General features: G+C 38.5%; 1 protein-coding gene across 3 annotated transcripts in view; it reads right to left on the reverse strand.

The window, feature by feature from the left end:
- Positions 1 to 1,129: 1,129 nt before the first annotated feature.
- NID1 (nidogen 1) overlaps positions 1,130 to 27,292 on the reverse strand; it is a 46,327-nt gene continuing 20,164 nt past the window's right edge. For all 3 annotated transcript variants that reach the window (XM_059467245.1, XM_059467244.1, XM_059467243.1), the window contains 11 exons: positions 26,794 to 26,922; positions 23,851 to 23,994; positions 22,974 to 23,096; positions 15,037 to 15,261; positions 14,237 to 14,409; positions 12,138 to 12,264; positions 8,112 to 8,283; positions 7,181 to 7,338; positions 5,765 to 5,888; positions 4,449 to 4,561; positions 1,130 to 3,008 (listed from right to left, as the gene is read on the reverse strand). In XM_059467245.1, coding sequence (XP_059323228.1) covers positions 2,887 to 3,008; positions 4,449 to 4,561; positions 5,765 to 5,888; positions 7,181 to 7,338; positions 8,112 to 8,283; positions 12,138 to 12,264; positions 14,237 to 14,409; positions 15,037 to 15,261; positions 22,974 to 23,096; positions 23,851 to 23,994; positions 26,794 to 26,922 — 1,610 coding nt within the window. In that variant the 3' untranslated portion in view covers positions 1,130 to 2,886. The remainder of the gene's footprint in view (positions 3,009 to 4,448; positions 4,562 to 5,764; positions 5,889 to 7,180; positions 7,339 to 8,111; positions 8,284 to 12,137; positions 12,265 to 14,236; positions 14,410 to 15,036; positions 15,262 to 22,973; positions 23,097 to 23,850; positions 23,995 to 26,793; positions 26,923 to 27,292) is intronic.

The following is a 27,292-nucleotide window of genomic DNA, read 5'->3' on the forward strand; positions in this document are numbered from 1 at the left end:
TGATCTATGATCCTGACTCATTTTCCCAGCTTGACATCAGACCTACTCTTTCCACTGCAGATTTGCTTGGTGTTCTGGCCCCTGGCTGAACCCAGCTACCCTCACTGGCACTGTCAGCCTCACCTGGGGTACAGTGGGACTGGTCCATGACTGGAAAGGCCACAGCTACTACTGGCCTCCCCTCCCAGGGAGGGAACAGCTTTGCCCTTGCTGCACACTGGTGTTGAGCTACAACCGTTAAATTTAACAGAAGCATTAGCTGAGAAACAAAACATCATGCTAGAGCTTTTTAAAAGTTCCTCATTTCTAGGGACTGGAATGCTGAAGTTGTGCAGACTTTTAAGTTTTGCAAACTGCCACATCTACACCACTGACATGGATCTGCTGAAGCTTCCCCTCGTTTAGTGCTACCTACTCCCAGATATGATACCTGAGGCTAAAAACTCAGTCCACAGTAATACTGTTTCTCTCTTTGTGCTACAGACTACTCAGACTCTCACACATCAACACTAGAAGTTCTGCTGAGGTATATTTTTCTTGACATCTTCGTCATTGCTGATTGATTTGCATAGAATTAGCTGACTAGCGTTTAGGAAGTTAACAACCATCATAATACAAGAAGAAACATAAATTTAAAAAAGCATAAATCAATGCATAAATTCCATGTGCAGCCCCCAGAACAGATCACCAACAATCTCCTGCTCTAACTCCAAATGCCACCCTTTGGATCCCAGTAGTATTCTCCTTGCAAAGCACCCTATCACCCAGAAATCCAGTACCATTTGAGCATAGGGATAAATTCTACCCCATTTTATTCTTGTCCTTGTTCTATATTTTCACTGTTAAAAGTCTGAAATATGGGATAACTGAATTATGCTTACTTGACAAAGGTTAACAAGAATTTACAAGCAGCAAAAAGATTCAGCCAAAACAATCTGAATTGAAGGCCCTATATTCTTCAAGCACTCTCATATGTATTTGCTTTGAAGTATCCTACTGCTTCCAGAACACAAAGCCCCAAAAGCAGTTTTTTCCCACTGTGATGCTGCATCTTGGAAGAGAAGTACCATATGAGTTAGCTAAAATCCAGAACACAACAAGAAAATATATTTGAGACGCCACATATCACTTCCTTCTGCAGGCATGATATTATTTTTTATAGAAAATAAAAACCGACCATTTTTATTGACTGTACTGCAGATACCTGTACAGAGTGTAAACTTTAATATTTCACCAGATATGTGAATACTTCTGGAGAAAGAGTTATCAAGCACCTTCATTTCAACAAATTTTTGATATTTACAGTAAGACATACCTGATTAAGTGTATGAATAGAATGAATTATGAGTTATAAAAAGTTATACAAAAAGATCTTTAAAATGTTTATATGCTTTGTTATTTTATGATAAATATACAATTAAGAGGAAGAAGTCACACAGTTAAGACTCAGAACTGGCTCTGTTGAAAACTGTCACCATTGTGTGTGAAGAGGGAGTGAGGAAATGGGGATGTTAGCTTACTGCTCTGATCATGACACACAGTGAAATGTGCTCTGGCAGGAGCCTCACAAGCCCTGTTTTGCTCTGCTACAGGTTGGTTTGCAGGCAAGCTTCCTTCCCAACACAGTGGGGAAACCAAACTTCACTTCCAGATTTATTCTGCTAATTTGACATATAAGTATGCATTTAGATTTTCCCTCTCCAAACTTACTGGTGATGATGAAAACATCAACTTCACTTTGATTTTCAGATCACTGTTTTTGCTGTTACCGAACACTGGCACATAATGGGGCATCAGCATCTTTTTTTCTTTAAAGCACCAAACCAGAGGTGAGCTTTTTGAAAAACAGATTTTAACTGCCATGGTTTCTTATGGTCCCTAAAAAGGCATGGTATGGTTTGCTAAAGAAGAAAGATTGCTAAGATAGAATTCAGAGACCACTTTGAAGCTTATAGGATCAAACACAGAAATACTATTTTAAAACCTCTTAGAAAACAAATGTGACTATCTCTTTAAAACCACTTGTGTCCCAATGAATCAACATCCATTCTTTGATGACCTATCAGCAATTGTTCAAAATATCTAAATTTTGTTCAGTGGATTTTAGGGAACTACTCAGGAATCCACCTCAAACAGAAGAAAGATAAATCGCTTAAAATCTAACAAATATTCAAACTTCAAATATATCCACTAAACTGTGTTGATTATCTATAATAAATCATGTGCTGTAGAAAAGGATCACATGAGCCAGGGTGAGAATTATAATCCTTACAGCACATGGATAAAATACTTCTGTTGTACAGAAGTCAAAAGTTGAGATTCAAGTTTTTGAAGTGGAAGGACTGGTAGTGAGACGGAATGCGGTTGGGCAGTAAATATGTGCTATTGCTAGGTATTCCCCCTCATCTGTTCAACCTTGGGACCTTCTGATTATTTCTCAGCTAGAGATAATCCCAGCCACATATATGATGGGCTAACCATATCACTTCTGCAGAAAACTGCTGCTCACTCCAAGGTACAATTCAGTCTCAGGATTTGAGTAGTTCCATTCCCGTTACTCTGTTCTGTGTTTTGTTACTTCAATTTTGCCAAGAGACACATCCTCCTTGTCTGGGGCAGATGCAACTAAGCCCTCCACATTTACGTTTAAAAGCAAAGAGACAATTTTAAAAGAAATAAGGTGAATTTGGATCCAACCTGGGCAGCTCTGTCTTACTTAACAGCTACAAAAACTGCCTCTGTGTGTGTGTGTCTGCATATGTGCATAGTGGCTTGCTGTCAGCAGCATGGAGCACTTATCTTTAGGGCCTGATTGTGTTGATAGGAGTGAATTGTTTACAGCACATTTCCAAAAGGTGTCTGCTGCTCTAAAGCTTGTTTTAATGCTCAGTTTCTTTCTATGCAATCTACTCCAACTGTGTTGTCAGGGCAGCGGCAAGTGCGGCCTCCTGGGGTAGCCAAGCAGAGGTGAGTACAACCACCATTATTCACCGTACAGTAGTTATGTCCTGGAAAAAAAACAGAGATGCAAAACCTTAGAGAAAAGCAAATGCACACCCACAATAAAATCTGAAAAAGACATGCTCACGAATGTTAAGATTTACTGCTACACTAGGGAAACAAGCCATAATGAGATTAGGAGTGGAAGAAAACTTTGCTTTGGGGAGATAAGAGTCACCGTATCCCTTGTGTCAACTTGACATTCACATGAAAGAAAGATCAAGATATCAGAGTGAAAGAGGCAGCATGAATCAAGTGGGCTGTTCCTAAAATACCCTTCATAAACTGGCCATGTGGTCACAGATATTAGAATGAAAAGAAGTGAGTAAATAGAGAAGTGCAATGTGGGGACAAAATCCAAAATGCTACAGAACATCATCCTCAGATACCAATCGTACAAAGACATGATCCATGAAAACAAACACAAATGAATTGGGAGGTTGGGAAAGTGTTAACAATAAAGAGCGAAATGAAAGAGAAGCCAGAGCCAGAAGCAGTGCATTAGAGAGGAAAGGCATCCATCCAGAAAATCACTTGAAACAGACATAAGACAGAGAAAGAAATTACACCAAGATTCTGAATATTATAGGTATTAGCATATTCTCAGAGCACACAATAATGTTAAATTTTACACTCCCTACCAAAATGGATCAGTGAATTAACTAGTAATAACAATATAACTGATTTCTTAATTATGACATATGTATCTATTTTTGAGCTCTGAGCCAAAACCTCCACTAAATTGTTTTTTACTGCATATATTGAGTAATTTGAAGAGAAACTACCCAAAGTAAAAATAGCACAACTCCTATAATTCCAGCCATATTGTAATGCAAAACAGCAAATGCTTTCTCCTGTGATTTGCTGAGACTGCACAGTGATACTTCTTCATAAAAGCCAAGTTATATTTCAAGGGTATCAGTTTCCTCTCTTCCTCTTTTCAATAGCATATCTGGAAAACTCCACATTCAACAGAGCAGAAGGGCCAGCTCAGTCCAGCCACTCTACCACCTGCTGTTTTCTGAACATTCCATTTTGAAAAACACTGGATCTTATTAAGGACATCTGCAAGACCATAATATTTCTGTAGTTTAAACTTAATAAGTGAATAAGGTCCTAGCCATGAATATAGCATTCAATTTAGAAGATGATACATTAGCATTTCTGCCAGGTCAAATGCCCACCTTAATTATACACATCCTTTGACAAAGGGTAGAACAGGCCCCTTCTGCCCCTCCAGTCCTGGTTTCATGTGGGAACTACAACAACTGCTTTTATGGAAAAGAAACTAGGGGTCTTTTCATTTCTTACTAAACAGAAATCTAAGCACTAACCTAAATCTTCACTACCCAAATCAGTTCACAGCTTATAAATGGGAGCTGCTACGAAGCTCATTTATACAGTAAAGTGTTACACAGCTGTAAAAACTCAAGAGTCATCTGGATTACCTCCTGGGCACTGAGCAAAGGCTGTGGTGATTCCGTACAGCCGTGAGCGCTTGTGAGGCTGGAAGTTATCATTTTCTAATGAAATGGTGCGATCCACTGCTACAACAGCATCCCTGCCATGTGCAGAAGAAAATATACAGAAGTGAGATGAAAGTCAATGTATAGGGGAAAACAAAACAACACAAAAAAAAGCCCCCCCAAAAACCAACAAAAACCCCAAACAACCAGTCAAAAAAACAAAACAAAACCAAAAGTGGAGAAAAATCTGAAGTTGCTTCTTTTTTACAATTAGGAAGAGATCCAGAAGTAAAATCCCCCAGGACATCACCTTTCCTGGACAAACCTAGTATGTTATGACCTTCATTCTAGGCAGAAATTTATCAGGGAGACACCTTAATAATTTTGAAGGTATTTCCAGTACAGGACAATGTACCTCTACTGGAGGGATGTGTGTGTTAGTAGTTTTGGCACATTTTTCACATTCTGCTTCTCTGACAAGTATTGTGGTATAGCTGACATTGCAGCTATTAAGCATAAAAATTACAGAAAATTATGTGTTTTAGGTGGAGCCTGATCTCCAGAAGGAATATAGCTAGTGATAAGCAATCCTTCCTTCCTAAGTATAAAAGGGCAGTCAAATGACAGACCTGTAGCATTCTGTTCCTCAAGCCTGCTCTAGAATAGAAACTAACATCTGGGAAGTGCTAACTTGGAAATTCTCCCACAGTAGTAGCTACTGCTTCTGCAATTGATAGAAGCATTTGGGTGAGTTTTCTGATAAAGCCCATAAACCATTGATATCAAGTACAAATATTTATTTTAAAATGCAGGGACTGGATTTTTTTCCAGAAGTTAAAGTAAACCTCTAAGTCTTGTTCATATGGCAACATTTTAGAGCATTTGCAATAAAGAAAGTGTCATCAAGATAGGAACACTTTTTCCCCCTTAGTTTTGATTGAACATTCATATAATAAAGGGCATAGAAAGCTGAGAGTGATGAAATGTCTGCCCTCTACAATGAAGCTGCTGTAAGAGAAACAAGTTACTGCCCACTCCTTTCCCAAGAATGTTCAGTGTTAAAAGCATTTTCTTCAAGGACAAATCACTATGCTAAAAAGTGAAAACTCAGTTAACTGGCAGCATCAATAGGTCAGTTCTACATATCCACTCCACCCTGCATCAGCTATTGCCAGGAAAGGAACAAAACAGGAATGTGTGAGAGGTCAGGCATGAGAAATGCAGTATATACTTCAGTTTCTACCGGGGAGAAAAAAAAAGATAAAAGTACTCCATAATTTCTTTAGCAGATAACATACCTTCTCCAGTCTGTATAATATAAATTCTTCCCATAGCTTGTAACACCAAAAGGATACTGAATCCCTTCAACAATCTTTCGTCTACCAAGCTGATTAGGGTTCATGCATTCCAGCCTCTTGGTACCTGGATGTAGTGAAACAATTAAGCCTTTGAATCAGAACAAGAGAGCTCTCATCAGGGATGAAAGACAAGCACAAATATGCAAGCATGAACAGGGTGGAAAGTCCTGGAAATCTTTCAGTGTGCTGCTTAGTCAAAGCCTTCCTCCGTGTCACATGTGTGCATGTGCCAAAAACTGAATGGATAAATACTCCAGTGCTAATGCTACTCAGCACACCACTGAAGTTAAAGAAACACAGATGTCCCAGGCAGCCATGGCCAATGCTCACAAGCTGAGATTCCTGTCATGGATTCCAGAATCTTTGGGTTGGTGTGGAGGCTGACAGAAGGCTTTCTCCATTCTGGAGGGATACTTCAACCATTTACTTGGTTCTCCTCCTCCGGAAGACATTTCTGAGACGTTTGGTGAGCATGTTCCTGAAATACTTGTTAGGCTGGACCATGAAGGAGAGACTGCAGGAAGAACATCTAACTCATAGATGCAAATAGGGTGCAAAAAGGTCTACCTGCAAAGCCACTGCAGGCTGGGAACACTGCTAATGAATGTAAACAGTAAACACCTGGAGGTTTTTCCTAAGTAAAGTGTTTCAGAATTAGACAAAAAAGGAGAAGATGCAAATGTGAGAACAAGACTGGAATAGAGAGAAAATAACTAGAGATAGCAGAAGGTTGAAGGTTGGGCAAAGTGTTTTATAGTGAGAAAGAGAGCCTGGCTATTTTAATTCATCCAAAATTTGAAAGGTGACCTGAAGTCTAAAAGCACCTCCACAGGAAGACACCCCTGCCAGAGTCTACAGGGCAAAAGTCAGAAAGATCCCAAAAGATAAAAATTAAATGACAATTAAAAGCACACTTCCCCTCTAATCACTGTCACAAAACTAACAATGGGTTTGTGGCAGAACTTTGATCCCTTGATCTTTTGTGTGCATTGCTTTTTCAAGACTTGCTTCAGTCAAATATAAGCCAGACTTGGCTTCAGGTTACAGGCCTTAGAACAATAGTGCCAGGATGACATTCTGGATGGCAGATTAGATAAATCTGTGGTTTTCCCTAGTCTTAAACTAAGAACTTCTACAAAGCCCCAAGCACTACGTAAAAAAAAAAAAAAAATAGCCACATACAAGACATAGATCTGTTGCATTCCTAGAAAGTTTTGTGATCAGATTTGAAATCCTTCAGCTTGCACACACTCTCATGTGAACAGCAATGAATAAATCATTAAAGCCAGAAGCTATGGCTGTGCATAATTTCAGGATTGACTATTATTACAAAGAAATATTTTAGCCCTCCTTTACCTGCATCTACCCAGCACAGCATTGAGGAATAAGGATCAAATGTCAGTCCATTTGGTAACCCAAGATCATCTTTAACAAGAATTCTTCTATTTGTGCCATCCATGTATGAAGTTTCAATTTTAGGAGCTTCTCTGTTCCAGTCAGTCCAGTACAAGTTTCTTAGGAAGAAGAAAAAGGCTGAAGTTAAGACAGGGACTTATCTCAAAAGATTGGTGTAATTAAGAAAGTGCTAAGAACACATAAGTAACATACAGCCCCTAAATCATTTTAATAAATAAGAAGGGCCATATTGCACTTTGATATGGAAGTCAAAAAAGTGCAGTAAAAGCATAGCAAAAATACTTCCATCAAAAACAAAAGGAGCAAGCACTGACATAGGAAGAAATGCTTTCCTTCCATTGTTTAGCTTATGATCAAAATGCTGGCCAAAAAGATTTAAATTGAAACAGTTCTGAGGACCGCTCAAAATGTACATCCACATTTCGAGTTCTTCATCTCACTTCCCATCATGTCTGCTCAGGCTAAAGCAAGAGTATTTGGCATACATTTGGGACCCATTTGAAACAGTATTTTTCTTTTCAGTGTACCAAGTAAGCAACAATGGAATCAGAATAGTTTATCCTCAGCAGAGATCCCCAGAGAGGGCCACTAACTCTTTGATGTTTTACTATTAATAGCCATTTTTTAATGGTAGGATGTTTTTCCCTTGGATGTACATTCTGTGCCTAAGAATATGCACGGCCCCTCAATGGCATCTTTGTTGTTTACTCCTTAACACACACACAATTTACTATAAGATGGAAGTCCCTGATGATTGACCTGAACCCAGAGCCTTACTCCAACACTGGGGTTCTGCATGGAACACAGGTCATTAAATAACCAGATAAATAAAATCAAGGTTTGCACATGTTTCTTGACAACACATCCATACCCTCTCACAGGATCCACGACAATTGCTCTGGGGTTCACCAAACCAGTGTCAAAAAGGATGCGACGCTGCCGCCCGTCCAGCCTGGCCACTTCTATTCTATCCAGCTGAGAGTCAGTCCAGAAGATGTTGCGACCTAGATGATCTACAGCTATCCCTTCAGGGCTTCCCAAGTCTGCAGGAGAACAGAGAAAAACATTCCTAGGTATTATATTTATTCCCAATACACTCTGTCAGCCTCAATGCTGCATAAGTATAACCTTTAGAAGAAATAAGTTTTCTTCAGCATTCTGGCTGTGGTCCAACAAAAGCTACTTTATATCAATTGGAAGAGGAACATGCATTTTACCTGGAAGTTTAAATACACAAAACTCTCATAAAGACATAAAATGAGAAAGTTCCATGCGGAACAAACTTGCCACACAAAGAAATTGTACTTGGAGGGGCAAACATAGGAGTTTATAACAGAGAAAGGAACAGCAGATACTGTCAAAATCTTATTCTACCATACTTAGAAGGCCATAAAATGGATTTTATAACCCTTAATATTTCTCCTTCCTTAGTACCAGCATACATGACACCCCTCTGACAACTGAATTTATGCTAAGTGATGCAACAATTAAACAAATCACACTCTAAACACTAGAGACAATGTTATTAACTAACTGATGCAATCTAGATCCAGTTCTTTGTTTTTGCAGAGCTATTCTTTTTGGAACACGTTTTAGCACAGTATGAGCACAGTTTTTCTTGAACAGTTAGTTGTTCCAAAAGCAACAGGAAATAGCAGATAATGACCTTACTGCTCTAGCATCAGTAATTTCTAACTTGGATGCAGAAAAAAATTATAAAGCTTAATTCAGCCACTATGAGAAACTACTCTGTTTTTTTCAAGGTTCCATTGAAAAGAGCAGGCAGGCTGTGAGAAATTTAAGGAAGCCAAACACAAGTTAAAAAAAAAAAAAGTCTATTTTCATTCAATTTCAGCTCCAAAAAAAAGCAAAGAATTTTACATGGTCACTCCCCAAAAGCGGCAAAGCGACCCTTTATACCAGCCAGCTGTTTAAAAAAAAAGCACCTTTCAAATGCTGATCCACACACTGAATGGAATGTAGCCCATTAGCTTTCTTTTAATTCTCAGGTTTATTCACTGACAGGCATTAAACAAACATTATGTGACATAAGCAACCTTTCTGGAGAAAAGGCACTTGGCCCAGAACATCGGAGCCTAGGGCTCTCTAGACTTTGCTACTGTGGTGTTGCTGTGAGTAACAGTTGCACAACAGTTCAAGCATCCTCTGCTCTCCCACTCAAGAGGATTGCACTTTATCTGCACACATGACATTTTAAGTTTATATTAATTGCTGAAGAAGTGGAAAGGAACAAACAAGATGTATCTCACTGTTTCTGACTCACAGCTCATGGCTGGAGGGGAGGGTTGATGGGCAAGAAAGTAAATTTTAATCAGGCATTTCTTTACTCCTCCTGAGGGCTCTTGGGCACACTTTGACTCAGTTATACTGACTTCACATTGTTGGTCTTTATTTCTCTAAGTGCCTCTGTGGAGCTAAACCAGTCAGCTGCAAGAAACCACCTCACATATACTTCAGACCCTCAAATGATCCTACTTCTTTCCTTGCTAATGGCAGAGTCTGCTGAGGGTGGCCACATTTTAAGTACAACAGTCCCCAGTGTCTGGGATCAGAAAATTATTGACTACATGGTAATGGAGGAGCTCCCAGACTCTTTTAGGAAACAGAAGACAGTAGCAGGCAAAAGATTTGCTGTCACTGATTCCCAGGAGCCCCTGCTCCCTGACTAGTTTCCTTGTTTCAATTTCCTTATGTCAGCTATATGTGGGAGATTTAGAGAAGTCTTAAATAAATGTCTCTTCTGTTGGTAGATAATGAGCCAGAAAAAAACTATCCCCCATGGAGAGAGGGGTAAGGGAATATTTCAAAGCTTCATTTATCACCAGTCTTTCCAGAGGCACAAATATGTTCCTGCTAATATTGTCATCAAGCCCTCTGTCCCTGAGGGCAGGTTTTTACAGACATGCACAGCTGATAAGACTTTAAGCAATTACTGCAAAGGAAAGCTCTGCTTCCTAACCTGCTGCCACAGCTGCAGAGCTGAGAAAGCCTCCACAGCTGCAGGGATAAAGAACTGGATGGGGCTCCACAATTAAATAGTGTTTCTGCAAAGCAGCACAACTTGGATCGCAAGAGCTTTATAAAAAACCAACCAAAAATGTAGTACATTCCACAGAAATACACATGAACTGAAGAAAGCAGCTGGAGCTCACAGGAGGAAGAAGGCAAAGATCAAAACAAAACAAAAAAAAATTCTCATAAGTCTTCTGAGGGGGAGGCATTTTCCTATTTCATGAAATTTGAAAGTTTCAGTTTGGGTCTGCATAGAAGATATGCATTTGAATGCTGAATATCAATACTTTTTGATCTGAATCCTTATTGAAATGTCCATTAACATACAAAAACTAAAGTGCAACACCTCTCCTGGTCTCTTCAGGAAAAGTATCCACATCCTATGCAACCAACAGAACAACAGAATTCATGAGAAAGCTTCATACACACAATATTTTTTTATAGCAGATAAAACTCATGAGGTTTCCATGTGGCATTGAAACATCTTGAATTACCTTAAATAATCAAATTTAGCTGAAAGCCTTCACAAATAATTTTCAACATTTTACACAAGAATTTTAATGCCTACACACGCTCTCATTAGAGAGACATTCATATCCATATAAAGTTTTTTGCAATAGTACCTTTCCTCATTTTTAAAAGTGCAGATTCTGAAACAAAAATCATTAAAGCAAAAATCTTTTCCCTGCAGAGTTTCTAAGTTGCACAGGCAAGCACAGGACTGCACTGCAGGTTTGAGTCCCCATCATATTAAATACTTTGGGATGGAAAAAGAAGTCTTACAAAATACCTCAGCCATCAAGTGGTATAGAAATATGAAGCTCCATAACTGCTGGAATGGTTAGGGATGGCCTTAAGCTCTCCCTTTTTCCTTCCTAGGACAATGCTAGGATCCAAGCCACCCCCATCTGTCTGCTGTCCCTAAGAGCCTGTCTGGAATCTCACAAACTGACTATTCCAAAGCACAAAGTCTGGATGTGTAGAGAATCACTGTCTAAAGAAAACTAAATCAAATTTATTGCAGACCTTTATAACTGGCTGATCATTTTTCTAAAATAATTTCATAAGTTTTTTAACAATGTCTGCAAAGAATTCAAAGTAAAGGTGACCTCTTCCAGTACCTTGACTTCACAGGTGTTCTAGGATCTTGAGGACATTAGTTTTTAAAATGTGCCTGCAGCTACTTTTGCTGTTGTTTTTTCTTTATTAAAAAACACCTCCCCCAGCCACTCACTTTGTTCTCCAAACTTGTCCTTGCCCTTAGCTCTTTCCACTCAATAACAGGGTTTAACATCCAAGCTGCATGGGCTTGCACTTAACCCTTCTATGAAAATGAACATGGACTGCAGTGAGCAGCGGTCTTGAAGGAAAGAATGCAAGAACAAGATAAAAACTGGATAAGCCCGAACTCCACAATACCCACTAGTCTAATTCTCAAGTCCTTGAACAACTACAAAGGGTAAAGACCAAACAAGGTGGCTTTACTCACTTTCCACGCTCACTTGAGTAGGAGGCATGGGAAAACCACAGCTGAAATTATTTCTAAGAATTCTTCAGCTGTTTGATCCCCAAGCCAAGGAAGAGAGAGCAGGAGTTCTTTTCAGCCTCCATGCTCACCAGTCCTTTCTCAGCAGAGTAGGCAGCTAACAGGTAGAATACAGGAGAGAAAAATAATACTACATGTCATAAAATCTCAGCTATCCAGCACCTACCTAGCTTGCCAGAACAAAAATCAAAGACACCCTCTGCTGATATTCTATGTTAATGAATAAACACAACTCTTAGCTCAGGCAACACCTAGGAAGTACATATTACTAAATTCAAGTCTAATACTGTTCCTAGAGAAAGAATTTTCTGTGGTTACCTGTTTTGATTATGGTTGTTGGCTCCCCACCATGCAGGCTGGCCCTGCTGATCGAGGGGCCGCTGATGTCTGTCCAATAAACCACCTTGTCCACACAGTCATAAGCAACTCCAATAACAACTCTGTCCTGTTGGAAAACAGACAAATTAGATCAGCTTAGGATAAACAACAGTTACTCAGCAGTATTAACTTATGCTTTTAAGTCTCAAGCCTGAAGAAACAAAATTCTTGAGGAAAGGTGGGAAATGGGGAGGAAAGGGCAAGTAAATAATTGGGCAACATCGCCAAATATGTCAGAAAAATAATTCAAGTTCAAGGTCCCTTTTAACTATCAGACATCATTCACCAATATTTCAAAGAAGCATTGATACACTGAAGAGTTTGTCTGACTTCTACAGATTCACCTGCATACCCATCTAAAAAAAGTTCACATTGACATTTTACTGTGTCACCCCTTCCTGTACCTTTTTCCTCTCATTATTTCCCTTTAAGGGGGAATAATGACTTCCACAAAATCTGGCTTGCACTAACATCAAAGTCATGCCTTATGGCTATGCTCCCTATGTAGCACCATTTGACTCAAAAAGTTCTGCGAAGTAAGAGTTTAAAATAAAATTTAGCTTTAACAAGTACTACATAAATCATTGTGGTGGAAACAATATTCTAAGTAACAAGAAATATTTATACGCAATTTTGCAGGCAGAAGGAAGGTAGGACTAGAGTTTGAGTTGAGAGTTCAAACTCCCTCCCTCAGGCAAATCAAAGGGACTATCAGGGTAAAGCAACAATTGCACATGGATTCCCAAGTCTGTCACTGTTGCTGCTTTTGTAACACAGCTTCTTAGAAAGATGTTCCAAACCGATGAATTAAAACAGATGCACTTATTCATCACTGTACATAAATTCTGTGGGTTGCAAAGCAGTATAAACACCTCTGGTACCACTTTGCAAATACACAACACAGACAATACAAAGTCAACAGTGCTACTACAGACCTAAAGTTTCTTGTCAATTGAAAGTTTCAAGAAAGAATTGCACCTTATCTCTTGGAAGTTTTTTCCTCAAGATAATTCTAAGTAATTAATTTAAGTTAGATAAAGTAACTAATGAGACTAGGTGACAAGTATTCAGAATGATGTCACATTCAGCCTTATTACACCATTTTTTATACTGCTTTTAATTTTTTTTATGTTATTGCAGCAGAATTTACATAAGGGACAAAACCTTGATTTTGACCTTACCTCACAGCAATTTATGGTACTATTTAATGAAGTGAATCTGTGCAATTTAGCCAGTATTTGATTTATTAACTACTCGGTATAATATATAAGGAAAAAAAAAAAAAGAGATCAGTATGCCACTTTATATTGCCATTTATTATAAACAAAGCAACACTGGAATGAAAAAAAATCCTAGGCCTTGGGCAAAACAAATGAATGTGATGAAACTGCCAGTGAAAAGGGCGTGCATGTGACACAGGTGGTGGAAAAGAGAGCTTCTCAGCATCAGGAATTCATTTTCTAGGAAAAAAGATCTCAAGATGGTAGTAACAAGCATGGGAAAAAGATCTACCACCCACTGGGCTTACACATGGGGAAGGAAGCAAGAAAAAGAAGAAAGAAAAATATATGTGTAGCCAAGAAGTGGAGAAAACTGACTGAAAAAAGCCAGGAATAGATTAAGACTTAGGAAAAAACTTGGAGGGAGTAGGAATCGAAAAAGGAGCCTCTGCACCTACTGATACTGTAGGTCTCCTAAACTTTTATACCAGAGTCAGAAAGTTAATAGAAGTGTGAATAGACAGTAGTTTATATGAAGGCATGTGCTGCTGGAGGTATGTGAGATTAGATTTTTGTCTTGTCATCTATTGTGAGCCATTCTTTAAAAGGAAATTATTTTTTTCTGTACCTTAGGTTTAAGATTTTTAACTAGTCAGATCAGGAAATTTCAGTATCAAATCAGCAGGACACTGAAATTTTAATGAAGAGTAAAAATTGTGTTTTCAACTCATATTATCGAGGTATGCAGACAAACAGTAGCTTTCATCTTTGTCAGGAAATTTTCTAAAAAATATGGACTTAATATAGTAAATTACTTACTGGAATATGCAAGAGTGCTTTTGCACCATTTTTCTTCATACTGTTTCCCTCTAGTGGGACATGTTCAATTTTACCACTTTGGGCAAAAAGCAAGTGCGTTCCTGGCGGCAGAGGTACCGTGTCTGGTCGAACAGAGGGCCCAACAACAACAGGGGGAGCAGCTGTGCTCAGACCTTGTTAGCAGAGAAGGAAACAGATGGGCAAAAAATCAGTCTGTACAGCACAACAAGGTTCCTTATTATTTGCAGAGACACAATTACAGTCAGACTTCTAAGAAGGAAACAGCCTTATAAGCAGACATTAATAACTATAATCAGATGCAGAAAGCTTCTGAAATTTTCCCCTTGGCTGAAAGAGAAGGAGCAATTGACATAATAGGTCTTTTCATGTTTTCCTCTGTAATTGCTCTTTACTTCAAATGTTTAGAAAAATCTATCTTATTTTGCAGCTGAAGTGAGGAAGATGTAGGAAGGAACATCCTTCATTTCCTGAGGCAAGTAAGCCATTACAGTTCCCAGAGGGCAGAGACTATCTGGGCTTCTCACCATTTCAAGGCAAGGAAGAAGCTAGAAAACCACCTTTTTATTCAGAAGCTTACCACAGCTTCCAGATACTCTGGCTGAAGGAAAAGCGTGTGTTGGGGTCACTGAAGGGCATGAGACATACCACAATGGGACAGCAGAAATGTGCATTGCTCCAAGTCAGTGCCGTATCTCGGGGAAGGACTAAGCCCCACATTTGGGAGACAGCGCATTCAGATGGAGAGATACTCTCAAGAACCAACTGCTTCAGCCACTTACATGGTGGTCGGACTCCTGGACCGCTTCTGGTGCCATCAATCTCATTTCCATCCCTATCCACACACCAGCAATATCCACTGCCAGCATGGCACTGTGTGGGTAGGTAATTCCCATGCTCATCACACTGGGGAATGAAGTGACCAACTCTTACATCCCTTGGGAAGAAAGCACCTCCACTGCCAAGAGCTACTTCTCGTTCATGCTGGCATTTGGTCTTTTCTACTTCTGGGGAAAAAACCAAGAGAACAAAACAAACCCCAGTGAATATTTCTGTTTTAGTTAATAATTACAGTCCATTAACAGTTAGCATACACTGACCAACTACACACAAGAATTCTTACCTCTAGTGGAACATGACACTGTTACAAACCTTGAAGGAATGTGACTTCAGAATAGCTTCAACCAGTCTGCCCTACATAAGTGTGACACATTTGCTTTAAACTTATTTTATCTTTCACTGCCTAGTTAGAAAGAGAACAAACAGGTCCCCTGCATCTTCCTTCATTGAAGGGCCATAAACAGAAGCTGGAAAACACCTTGAAGCAGATGAGCAAGAACATTGTCTGACTTTTGACCCTGCTGTCTACTCACTGGCAATTATCCATAGGCCCTAAAATGTGACTAATTAGACAGACCCTACAGTGGCTGAAGGTTTCTTTGTAATGCTAAAAGTTGAGATTCCCTTCAAAGCCACAAGAGAAAACCACAACATGAGGCAGATGCCAAACTCTCTACAGATCTTAGGATCTTAGGAGATGAAACAATTAATTGCTATGATGTATATTAGGTTTTTAAAGTTTGGTTATGAAGTTTGAGCACTCATTTGATTCTTCTGGATCTAAGAAAGAAATTGGAGGGAAAAGTTGTCCACTCTGTGGTGAAGCACAGAGAAACATACCATACACATAGGCTACATCACATGCATATATATTACTGCAGAGACTACAAAGGAAAAAATGTTTTCAGATGTCAAATCAGGACATTCAGGGATCTGGCTCTTAATGTTTCAATTTTAAAAAATAGTCTGAACTAAAATTTACACCTTCTTATTATATTATCTATCATGCAGTAGGGAAAGTCATCTGGATCAATATATCTTCTAGAAGCCAAAGAACATAATGAAATTAAAAGAACACAATAAAAATAGTATATTTCCTTCTCCAGACAAAGAAATCTGGCTTGGTTTTACCACACACTTGAGATCCCTGGGAGAGAAAGATGTAATTATGGGAGAGTATCCTTTCCCTGTCAATGATTTCTACAGACATTTAGAAATACTTAGCCCAAACTGTCTGCTGAAGTGTCTTTAACACTACAATTCCATTTAATCCTTTACTTGTTTTTACACTGCCAGGATTAGGACAGGATTAGTTTTGTGTGGCTCAGACCAGACTGACCCCAGCTGAGCAAAAAGCTAATCTCATGCATCTACAGACTGTTGTGGTGTAAATCTCTGTTCTGTAAAAAAGAAGGGAGGTTTTTATTGATATTTAAAATAGTTATGCAAGCAAAAGCTTTGGACAAGTTTCATGCACCTGGACATAATTAGAGAAATATAAATGACTGGAGAACAGCTCACTGAACAACTGCAATATTTGGCATCAGTTTTAATGTGGGTGGTGGAGAGCCTTGAATCAACTTACAAAACAAGGCCCTGTGGGAAAGCCTCCATTATCTGTCTCAGATTGTTTTCATGTATTCAGTGTCCTATGCAGTATGCAGGTAAAAAAAATGTTGATTCCAGTAAACAGATGGCTTTGCCACAGGTTTTTTTATTCTAAACTTTCATTAAAGGCAGCGTTCACAGAAGAAAACAGGGGGAACACTGAGTATTGGTAAACTACTCCCCATGCATATTTTTGTCCAGTGCAGAAAAAAAAAAATCCTAATTTCATTCCTATCAGCTTTGAGAAACACAATTAACTCCTCCTCAGTAGGATATATTAAAAAGGTAGAAACCGTTCCTTTTCTTCTTTGCATTAGAAACGCATAAAAATAGATTATATATCAACAGGTTACCATTTTTTACTCAATATTCTATGTGAATTATGGAAAGGAGGGTGTATACAATCCCAGGTAGGACCCAGTGGTTACACAAAATATATTAGTGTTATCAGCAACTTGAAATACCAATATCTGTTCTAATTTCAAGACAACGTTCACATTAATATCTGCAGATTTTACTCAGGAATTCTGATTGTATTTTTTAAGAGAACTTATCTTGCAGTGATCAAAACCAATCTCACAAATGGTCTGCTTATGCACTTAACAACACTAAAGTCAAGACACTTGTCAAACAAAATAATTTTCAATATTAGCATTGAAAGCATATGGTTGGTTCTTCCTAAAAAACAAATCAATGCTGAATTTTTACTTAAATAAAAATATTTGCAAATACCCTGTTGTCACTCACTTTGAGGAATAAATGTGTATTTTACTACTTTTTTGCTCATGAAAATCCCTTATACTAGTGATCACTTTATTAACAGTATCAAGCACAATAAGTAATCGATGTCAAATAGACATTCTGAAAAGAAAGAAAGCCAGGGTTACCATGTTCATCTATGCTGAGTAAATAATTTTAACCTTTCAACACTATGTTTTGACTCCCTAATAAGAATTTAACCAGTATTAAAACTTATAAATCAGACAAGTGACTAAATTAAAGGATAGTTCAACCAAGCACTTGGAATCCATTCTCCATTTATTTCTTCTCATCTCTGGATCACGTCCAGGATTACTATGTTTACAGCTAAGAGGCACCTAAAGAAATGTGAGTTGAAACCCAATCCAGTGTTGTAGCCTGTGCAACAATGAAGGCACAATAATATTGGATACAGATGACAGTGGGTTGGGATAAATAGTCTACTTACACTGCTTATACTGCCATACCTTTTAGTCAGTGACAGTAGGAGAAGATGCTCTGATTTTGCAAGTTTAAATAGCATTAAATAACTTTCTGAAATTAGTCTAGCTATGACAGAGTTTGAAAGATGATATTGACATGACAAATAAAGCACATTTCCTGCCTTGATGAGCTAACAGCAGAAGTTGGACAAAATGAGTAACAAGAAAGGGCACATATTTAGGTAGCACCAGGGCTACTTCTTAAGCCAGCATCCAGACACAAACCTAAGAGAAAGTAAATTTCCTTCACTAGAGCAGCCTAAACGTTCTTTCTTAGCAAGCCTGCCTTTAATGTAAGTACTGTAGTATTGCATCCAGTCAAGACTCTTTAAAGATACAGAACAATTAGGATTAGGAGAGTTCTCTGATCTCGTGATTGGCATGAAGAAAAAGTCCATTAAATACAACTGGCAGTGCCAAGAGCAAATAACACCTACCTGGTGTAATGGTGCTGTTACACCTACTGCACCTGACTGTAGCAAATGGGAAACAAGCCACACCTGTTTCAGGCTCCATATACAGGGATAATTAGCCCTAATTTTCAGGAGGTTCTTACCATTCTTGAAACCCATATTTGAAATGCAAGGCAAATGATCATGTCAGTGATGATAAAAATAGTTACACCAGGACTAGTTCATTCTGCCAGAGAAGAAACAACCAGTAAAAGCAGGACCTAGGTAATTGCTGGTGATGAAAATAAGCAGAGGGAACATCAGCTTTTCATTAACAGCAGGATCAAGTTACAGTATTTTTCAGTGTATGAATTTAAACATTACCAATCAGCATTTGCTGTAAAATTAAGTAAAACCCCATTCTCTCTACATTTTGCTGCAGTGGATGCTTGACTGCTGAAGGTAATACACCAACCTAACAGCTTTGTGTTTTCCTATGGTGCACTATTTATGCCCACAGGACTGTATGATTTTTGAAACAAAGCACTTAATTTGGCAAATAATTAAAAACTGAAAGAAATAATCTGAGTCAGAAGTCAAGAGTCATGAACTAGTGGTATCTTTGGTAAATTCCCATATTGCTTTAGTATTGCTTGCAAATTTCCCTATTAAGAAATTTAATTCCATCATTTGGATTCCAGAGGAAGATCTACAACCATAGCTGGCATCATTTGTAGATGTGAAACAGGCCACATGAGAAGGACAGGATGTAAATGTAGAGTTATGCTTCTTGGAATAAACTGTGTAGACAAGCCTCTAAAGATAGATTAATCTTTGAAATTACAACCCAAAAAAGCTATCAGTAGATCATAGCTCGGTGGTGTAAGGATTGTGAGAGGGTATAAAAAATAATTCAGCATATACACAGGGAATATACAGGCACAGAGAAGAGTATTAGGATGGGGAGGTGATTTAAGAAATGCTGCATCCAGCTCTGGCAACCACAGTTCAAAAGAACAGTGAGAAATTGAATGAGTATACGGAAGAATGCTCCTAAGACAGAAGCTGTAGAGCAGAACAGAGAGAATTAAGGTGCAATGAAGAATTTATGTACTGTGGAACACGGCACAAGTCAGACTAAATACATAGAATGGTGCATCCTGAACCTCAGCTAAATGATCATTCTTCAGAAGAATCAATTTGTATTTTATGAGTATTAAACTTTTTTTTCAGTTGATTAATGAATTACCAGAAGAAACCTGGAATTTAAAAGTCACTGAAATAGATTATGGATAAAAATGAAAATGTAGTAGCATGAATATGGAAAAATGAGATGAAAAACATACATGTACATATTTCTCACATATGTAAAGAAAGAAACAGAATGGAGAAAAAAGCAAATTAAAGCCACATACAAATACTCAAGGAATTTTTTTAGCCATAGATGATTGCTTTTGTAGCAGCCACATATAAAATTATTTATGGACTTCTCTTAAAAAAAGATGGAAGCTGAATAAAAGGATGAGAAACTGAGATGTATGGACTTCTCTTATTCAAAGACTTATACTGACATTTTTAATTGCTGTCCTCAGATACTGGAGAAAAAAAATTTAAAAACCCAAATGAAAAAGCTTCCCTTTGTCCCTTCATTTTCCTTTGTAATTCCTCACTTACAGTTTTGCCCTGGTAAGTGTGTTTCTCATGTGAAACCAGTTGCACACAGATGATCAGACAACAGCTCTTAACAGTTCCTAGTTCCAAGAATCCAGGCTTGTTTCTGTTTAGTAAACAGTGTCTGGGGTCTGCAGGGGTAGAAACACTCAGACATCTGGTTTTTTTGAAATGGAAAAATGAAGCGTGAGGAAATAATGAAGTACAGGCTTCCTTAATAGCTGGGAGCAGCAGGACATTCCAGCATCATTAACTCTTTCATTTAACACGCCCGTTCACTCCTACAGACATTCCCATGTCTGTGATTCAAATCCATTTTTCTTGTTCGTCTACTTGTTTCAAGAGTTGCCATTGAGACTTAACAGTAGGTTTCATACAATAATAAAGACACTAAACAAGCAAGTAATTGTACACACGGGTTGGAACTGAGAACAGCAAAAAGAACTGAGTATTTGGATGAATGAAACTTTCCATACTATTTACAACCAGGAAAAACTTCGGTTACTACACTGAAGCTTATTAGATCAAAACCTCAAAACCTTAGTGTGTAAAAAGGGGGAGAAAGGGTCTCTAATTACAGCTGAATACAATACAGCCTTCTCTGCAATCTCCATTCTGAAGCAACTCCAATGCTAGAGTAAACTCAACTACTTTTGTGAGGCTTCAGAAAGTATAGTTTGTTTCTGTCCCTGGCAATGATTAACTGATGGATCTATCCATTCTAGAAGCACTAAAACTTTAGCAACAGATGACACCCCAAGGGCAGCTATTGTTCTATTAACTCTAAGAAGGGAGCAGTCACTAAGTTGTAAACATTGCCATTGCTGCAGACTAGCTCAGCAACACAAATACTTTATACTTCAGTCACAATTCAGCAAAAGTGAGACTTCTTATCTACTCTTTTTTTTTTTTTTTTTACTGCTCAGAACATTTAATGAGCAGAGATAATTGATACTGTGTTTCTAAAAGCCTGCCTTCTACTGGTAATACAAAACTGTATTAAAAAGAATATCAGTGAGGCATATATGAAGACTAACAAAGCCTGGCAGCTTTGTTAGTCTTCATATTTGTTAGTCTTTGTTAGCAGATCTCCACCCACTAAAACAGTAGAGACAAAATTCTTAAAAATATTTTGTTACTGTTATTAAAATTGTGACATGGAAAAATCCCTATTCAAGACAATTATGTTAAGCACAGAATGTGAAAAAGTGTACACGATAAGTAGGAAATAAAGTAACTACAAAATAATACCATGTGCTTAGCAGTTGAGTAGACACACTAACCACTGCATAAGAAAAGGTGTTAAGAATAACAAAACAACCCTCTACTTAAGCAAATCATCACATACACTCAGAAGAAATTAATTGTGTCCCTGTAATAAAGTTAATTGGTAGATTGCAAATATCAGTCTACCAAACCACCTGTTTCATCTACAAAGGGCATGTGGCAGACATGAAAGCAATGTTTTTGCCTCTACATTTCTGCCTGAAGAACTGGAAGCTTTAAGGTTTGATTTGCTTCAAGCTATTCACATCAAGTTTCTTCTCCAGTAGAAATAATTTTATCAGCTTGATAGTTAGCTAAATATTTTGACACAGGTCATAAACACCAGTTAGTTCCTCATTCATCTAGCACTAAAATGAAAACACACATGGGTAATTGTGCATGAAATGTTAGTTAAAAATTATATTAAAAGATGGACAAAGTGGTGAAAGCTATGCCTCAGAATTAAACATCAGAAATCCTCCTGGAATTTACCTATGATATAAAAATCTACAAGCACTGGGTGATTTCACATAACACGTTACTGTGCACATGGTGAACTGTCATGTAAATATGATTTAAAACTAGAATCATCTTTGTGATGTTCTTTTCTCTCCTCCATACAATCCTTTGTCTTTTGATTTCAAAAGCTGAGCATCCAATTGTGGGGAAAAAAAAGGTCAGAAATTCAGAATTAGGGAGTATAGAGGCTAAATAAAAATATTAAGCCTCAGGTAGTAACATCATGCCACACTGACAAGCACGTTGAAGCAAGCACCTCCACTATTAAAAAATAACAAAACAACCCAACCAAGACACCCAAACCCTTTCTCTCCTTCTGGCTCTAGGATATTCTTGTTTCTCTTGACTGCACAGTTTGAGTTTCAGTCTCTTGAGAAATGCCCACCAGCAAGAATCTTAGAGAAGACAAATTTGGTTTGAATATACTGAGAAGTTAGGGTTTATTTCCTGGCTGAAATATTCACCATCTACAAAACCTGAGTGCTGTCCCATAGGTTTGCCATGCTTTTGAATGAAAGTAAAATAACAACACTATCTTGTGCTACAATATTCTTTCCTCTTTTTTTTTTTTTTGTAGCACACCTTCAAGATGAGTTTTATACCTCAAGCTTCAAAGTACAATGGAGAAACACAAGTGTGAGGGTAAAGAACTTCCTCCTAAATAGAGAATAATCTGGATAAATACAGAAACAAGTAAGTGCCAGCTGGAAACTGTAGTCTTTCTAGACCACAGGCTGTATGTGGCATGTAGGCATCTAGATCTTACTGCAGACAAGAGCCTCGTGACTTTGGTCTAATTTTTCACTTTTCTCCTGTAAATATTGCATTCATTTGCCAACAATTCCAGATATTTTATGGTAAGCGATTACTGAGCATGCAAACCAAATCACCCCCACAGTCAAACCTTTACACAAGGCAACTTCAAAAGATAGTATCAGCTTGGGGCTGAAAACTGCTGGGGATAGAATAAACAAAGCATAAAATGGGACATTGAACAGGACATCATGAAAAAGTGATAGCAGTCAAGATACAGTTTTGACACAAGCTTGGTAAAGTCCTAAACCTGAAAGACTTGGGAAGAACAAAGTCACTCTGTTTCAGAAGGGAACAAAATTAAGATATATATCCTCCAAATCCCAAATTATATTTCTGGTCCAACTTTCAAGAACTATAGAATTTTACCTCCTAACACACATCGGAAACCATCCCCACGATAACCTGCCTTACAGTGGCAGCTGAAGGACCCGGGAGTGTTGTAGCAGAAAGCATCTGGATGACAGTGGCCCTGTTGACATTCATCTACATCTGTAAAAGAAAAGATCAATCTCAGGTGACTGCTCCTTCTGATGGACAAATCAGAGTGATGAAATTAAGTACAAACCTATCGCATTTTCAGGCTCCTATTTTAGGGTAACTGATTAGACATACAGACAGTTCTTGGGAAATACATCTAGTAGAGAAATGCAAGGGAGATAAAAAAAGGGGGCTGAAGAAGGGGAAGGGGTAGCATGCCTGTATTTTAGTACCTCTATCTCAGCAAATCCCAGGATTCCCCTATCCCAAAGGGTAATAGACATTATTAACTCACACAGTATTTTAGACATACATGTCCATATTTCCCGAAGAAATGACTTAACATAGCAAGAGAAGTAGGATTTGGTTAGCCATGTTTCCAACACGCAATTAGGTAAAGCTCCCCCACTGCACTCAGACTGACATGAAACAGAATGCAATTTTTTTTTAATATATAATCAGAGTATTATGTTTCACCACATTTGTAATTTAAACCAATACAGTGCAAACACTTGCAGCAGACAAAGGTTTGCAGCTGCAGATTCCTGCAGTTGTCTCATCTTGGACCTTCTATGAATCAAACATTGAAGAGTAAATTCAAAAGTGAGAGGAGGAAAAGAGAAATGCTTAATAAAAATTTCTGCCTCAGGAACGCAGACTAAGAAATTTCTTACTTGAGATGACAAGTAGATATAGGACACAGCAAAGAGCAGCCCAGCAGTGCAATGCAGAGTATCAAAGCCCCAGAATAAATGGTGCTACCCACCCTGACAGGCTCGCCCATCTCCGGAGAAGCCGGGGAGGCAGGTGCAGATGTAGGCAGACCCTCCGGTGTACACACACTGGGCACGCTGAGGAATGTCACAGTTGTGTGTGCCCCTCTGGCAGTGGTTTACCTCATGCTCCACAGCTGCAGGTTAAATGTGTTAGAGAGGAGATGAAAATCTGAACTTTCCTTCTCAGTCTAAGCCTCATAGTAAGTTCATACAAGAGAACAACATCTGTGAAAGATTACAGGAGAGAAAGGAAACAAGGAACTGAGGGGTTTTTGCTTGGGGATTGGGACTTCTTCCTTTTTTTTTTCCTCTGAAATCTCCCCTTTCAGTGATGTTAAATCTTATTAATGTCTTACAATGAATTGACTGTCCTCAGCACCTCACAGGTGCTTGCTAATATAGAAAGGGGCAGAAAAACTACCATAGTGACAGATCCCAATATCCATATCAGCTTTGGTTGTGAAAAGGAGTCCTGAATGAAGAAATGTAAGGCATCTCACTGAGCTAACTCACATGTTAGCTAAGTGGCCAGTTCACTGCATTGGGAATTATTTAGATGACCTGCTACACTAACCTAGTACTGACCCAGGGCTGCTGTCACTTGGCAACAAATAGGAGCTGTGACTCACTCAATGGAAGATAAAAACATTTGTCAACTACTGGAGAGATCTGGGACCAGACCTGCAGCTTTTCATAACTTTCTCATGTTCACAGCTGTGGCTCTCAAAGCACTGCACTACTTTGCACATAAACTGTTTTAAGAAATTGCTGGAGCTCTGTCTATGCTTACCTATAACATCAGAGAACAGGGAAGGAAATCATGGTACTGGAAACAGGAAGAGGTAAAATACTACAAAAATTTTGAGCCTGAAAAAAAAAGTGTCCAGTGTGCACATCTAGGAATAGAGTTCCAGCTGCTCAAACAGAGGCTGCTAAAACACTGAGGCTGTCTTTACACAGTTATGACAAGGATTTGAAAAGGGGCCAAGACATGAGTCTACAACGTTCATTTCATCACAGCACACAGATGGAAACTACCACAGTGTCAGCAGGGAAATAAAAATCTTCTATCAGAGCCATATCTGAAAACACTCATTTTGTCTGTTTCTCTGGAGAAAATGACATCATTGTTAGAATCATTAATATCTTTATTTGATGAAGTAAGTTTCAGATTAAAAAGAAATTCATTAAAAACAGTATTATAAATAAATAAGGTAAGAGTTGGAGCTCAAAGGGAGTCTCCAAGTCTTTCTGTTTCTGATCCTACAAAGAGGAGGACAAGATTTATTTACAACTCTCTTATAAAGCTACTTAGTGAATCACACAGCTGGTATGAAAAAAAAGGGCTGGTTCCAAAGGAGCTGAGTCAGAGCTGCTATCCCATAGCAAATTGCAAAAGCACACAGAGGGTTGCTGTTACCCCTTTTGGGGTTCATATTCTTGGTAGGTTATAAGACCCTCGACCACGAAAAGATTATCATGACATCTATTTTCAATCAGTTGGGAAACTAGAGTTTATCTTCCCTCTCTTTAGCCTTAAAAATGCAATTTGTTTTTAGTTGAAGGAAGGGATCAAACTGAAATCGTTCAAACTGGGCAAGGAATTACTTAGCACTTGCTAAAAGTGGAACATCAGCTTCATGGGAAACTGGTAGAGTGAAGCTGGTGAGGTCATGGCTGGAGGGAAGAATGTTCCCTTTCAGGTCCAAGTCACAAAACTTCAGTGTTGGACATAACGGAAGGAACATAAAGCTGCTCTTCCACATCTCACCCTATCCCTTCCAGTGGCCTTAGTAGAAGGAGCTGCTTTTTCTGACTGTTCTGTGAGAAAGAGAATTAGGGTGCACTGTGACTTAGGGAACAGACATGAATTGTAATTCATACTGGAGCAGAGAAATTTGGCTTGTGAGAGAGTGTAATACACAGCATGCAAAGTCACAAACTCCAGGAAAGTAATGCATCTCTCTGCTGTAAGATGAAGGCTCCTCACTCTTTGCTGAAGAAGAGTCTTTTCTATAATGAGCAATGACCTGGATGCATTAGCTGATCAAAGGGTAGCTAAACTTCCCCCACAAAGCTGTCACAACAGAAGCAAAAAATCCTCAGCTGTTATCACTTCTTTCCAAAAGAAAAAGGAACTTCCAGCCATACTGGTAGAGTGTGAATAGATTTTTTTGGTACAGAATTACAGATTGCAAAGAAAAATTCTAACAAGAAAAAAAAATCTCCATCCTATCCTGACAGTTGCAGCTCTAGAGGTAGAGTCACTATTCCTTTTTTGTTATTTGTCATTATCTCTCTTCCATATACCATTTGTGGATTCCTTTTTCCAAAAGGAATTTCTACAACTTGAGTGAAAAACAGGGCAAAGAGGAAAAAGAAAATATATCCCTTGTTAGGAGAACCTTAGTCTAGCAAATACAGATTAACTCAGGCTTCCTCCAGAAAAAAAGTTGTTAAATTACAGAAAAATAAACTAGTTTAGGCGACAACTACTGAATTTGATATTTAATGGTCCATTAAAAAAGAGCTAAGAGCCAAATTGCAAATATTTTAACAGTGAAGTGATCTGCAGCTACAACTCTTTTCTATCATGATAAATTATCACTTCAGAATAAGCTGCAATAGCCAAGACACATTGGTTTAGAGCTGTACACTATCTTGTCCAAGGGATGAGTTTGTAACTGAAATCTCATCTGTTAAATTGAACTCTGGATTAGACATAAGCAGCAAAACACAAATCCCCAAAAAGTCCAAAGCACAGCACCTAGAAAACGCAGGAAAACCCGGTAATCATGAGCTGCAGTACAAAGTCCTGAACCCCACTCACGCTAAAGATCAGCATAGATCATGAAGCAGTGTTTTCTATCCCTGTGAGATGGATCACAGCCCAAGGGCTTGTGGGCAGTGCTTTTCAGAAATATGAAACTCACCAACACAAGTCCGCCCATCTGCCGCAAACTGGTATCCCCCAACACACTCGCAGCGGTAGGTTCCCGGCTGGTTGTTGCAGTCTGCATTGCTACCACACAGCCCTGGCTGCTCTGAACACTCATCAATATCTAGGGTGTTGAAAGGATCTCAGTTATTACAAAAATGCATTTAATATGGATGCCAGAAAAACAGAAACTGGGGAACTCTAGGTTAATATCAGTCTCCTGTACTTAGGCCATGGCTTGGACAGACCATGCCTCTTAAGAGATATTAATAACCTGAAAATAAGTTTTGAGGTAACTGTGACCTCAGTTACACTGCACCAAAAAGAAGAAAACAAAGCAGGAGAAGTTCTGTCATGGAGTAAGAAGGGGATACCACAGGAAATTGCAGAAGAAAGAGAAGCCAAAGAAAATGCAACCTTAGGTGAGCAGAAGCAACAATAGCTACTAGCATGAACTCTAGGAAAGGCTTCATTATCCATAGACATCTCTAATC

The sequence above is a fragment of the Ammospiza nelsoni genome, chromosome 3 (assembly GCF_027579445.1).
Source record: "Ammospiza nelsoni isolate bAmmNel1 chromosome 3, bAmmNel1.pri, whole genome shotgun sequence".
In the NCBI taxonomy this organism is placed as follows: Eukaryota; Metazoa; Chordata; class Aves; order Passeriformes; family Passerellidae; genus Ammospiza; species Ammospiza nelsoni.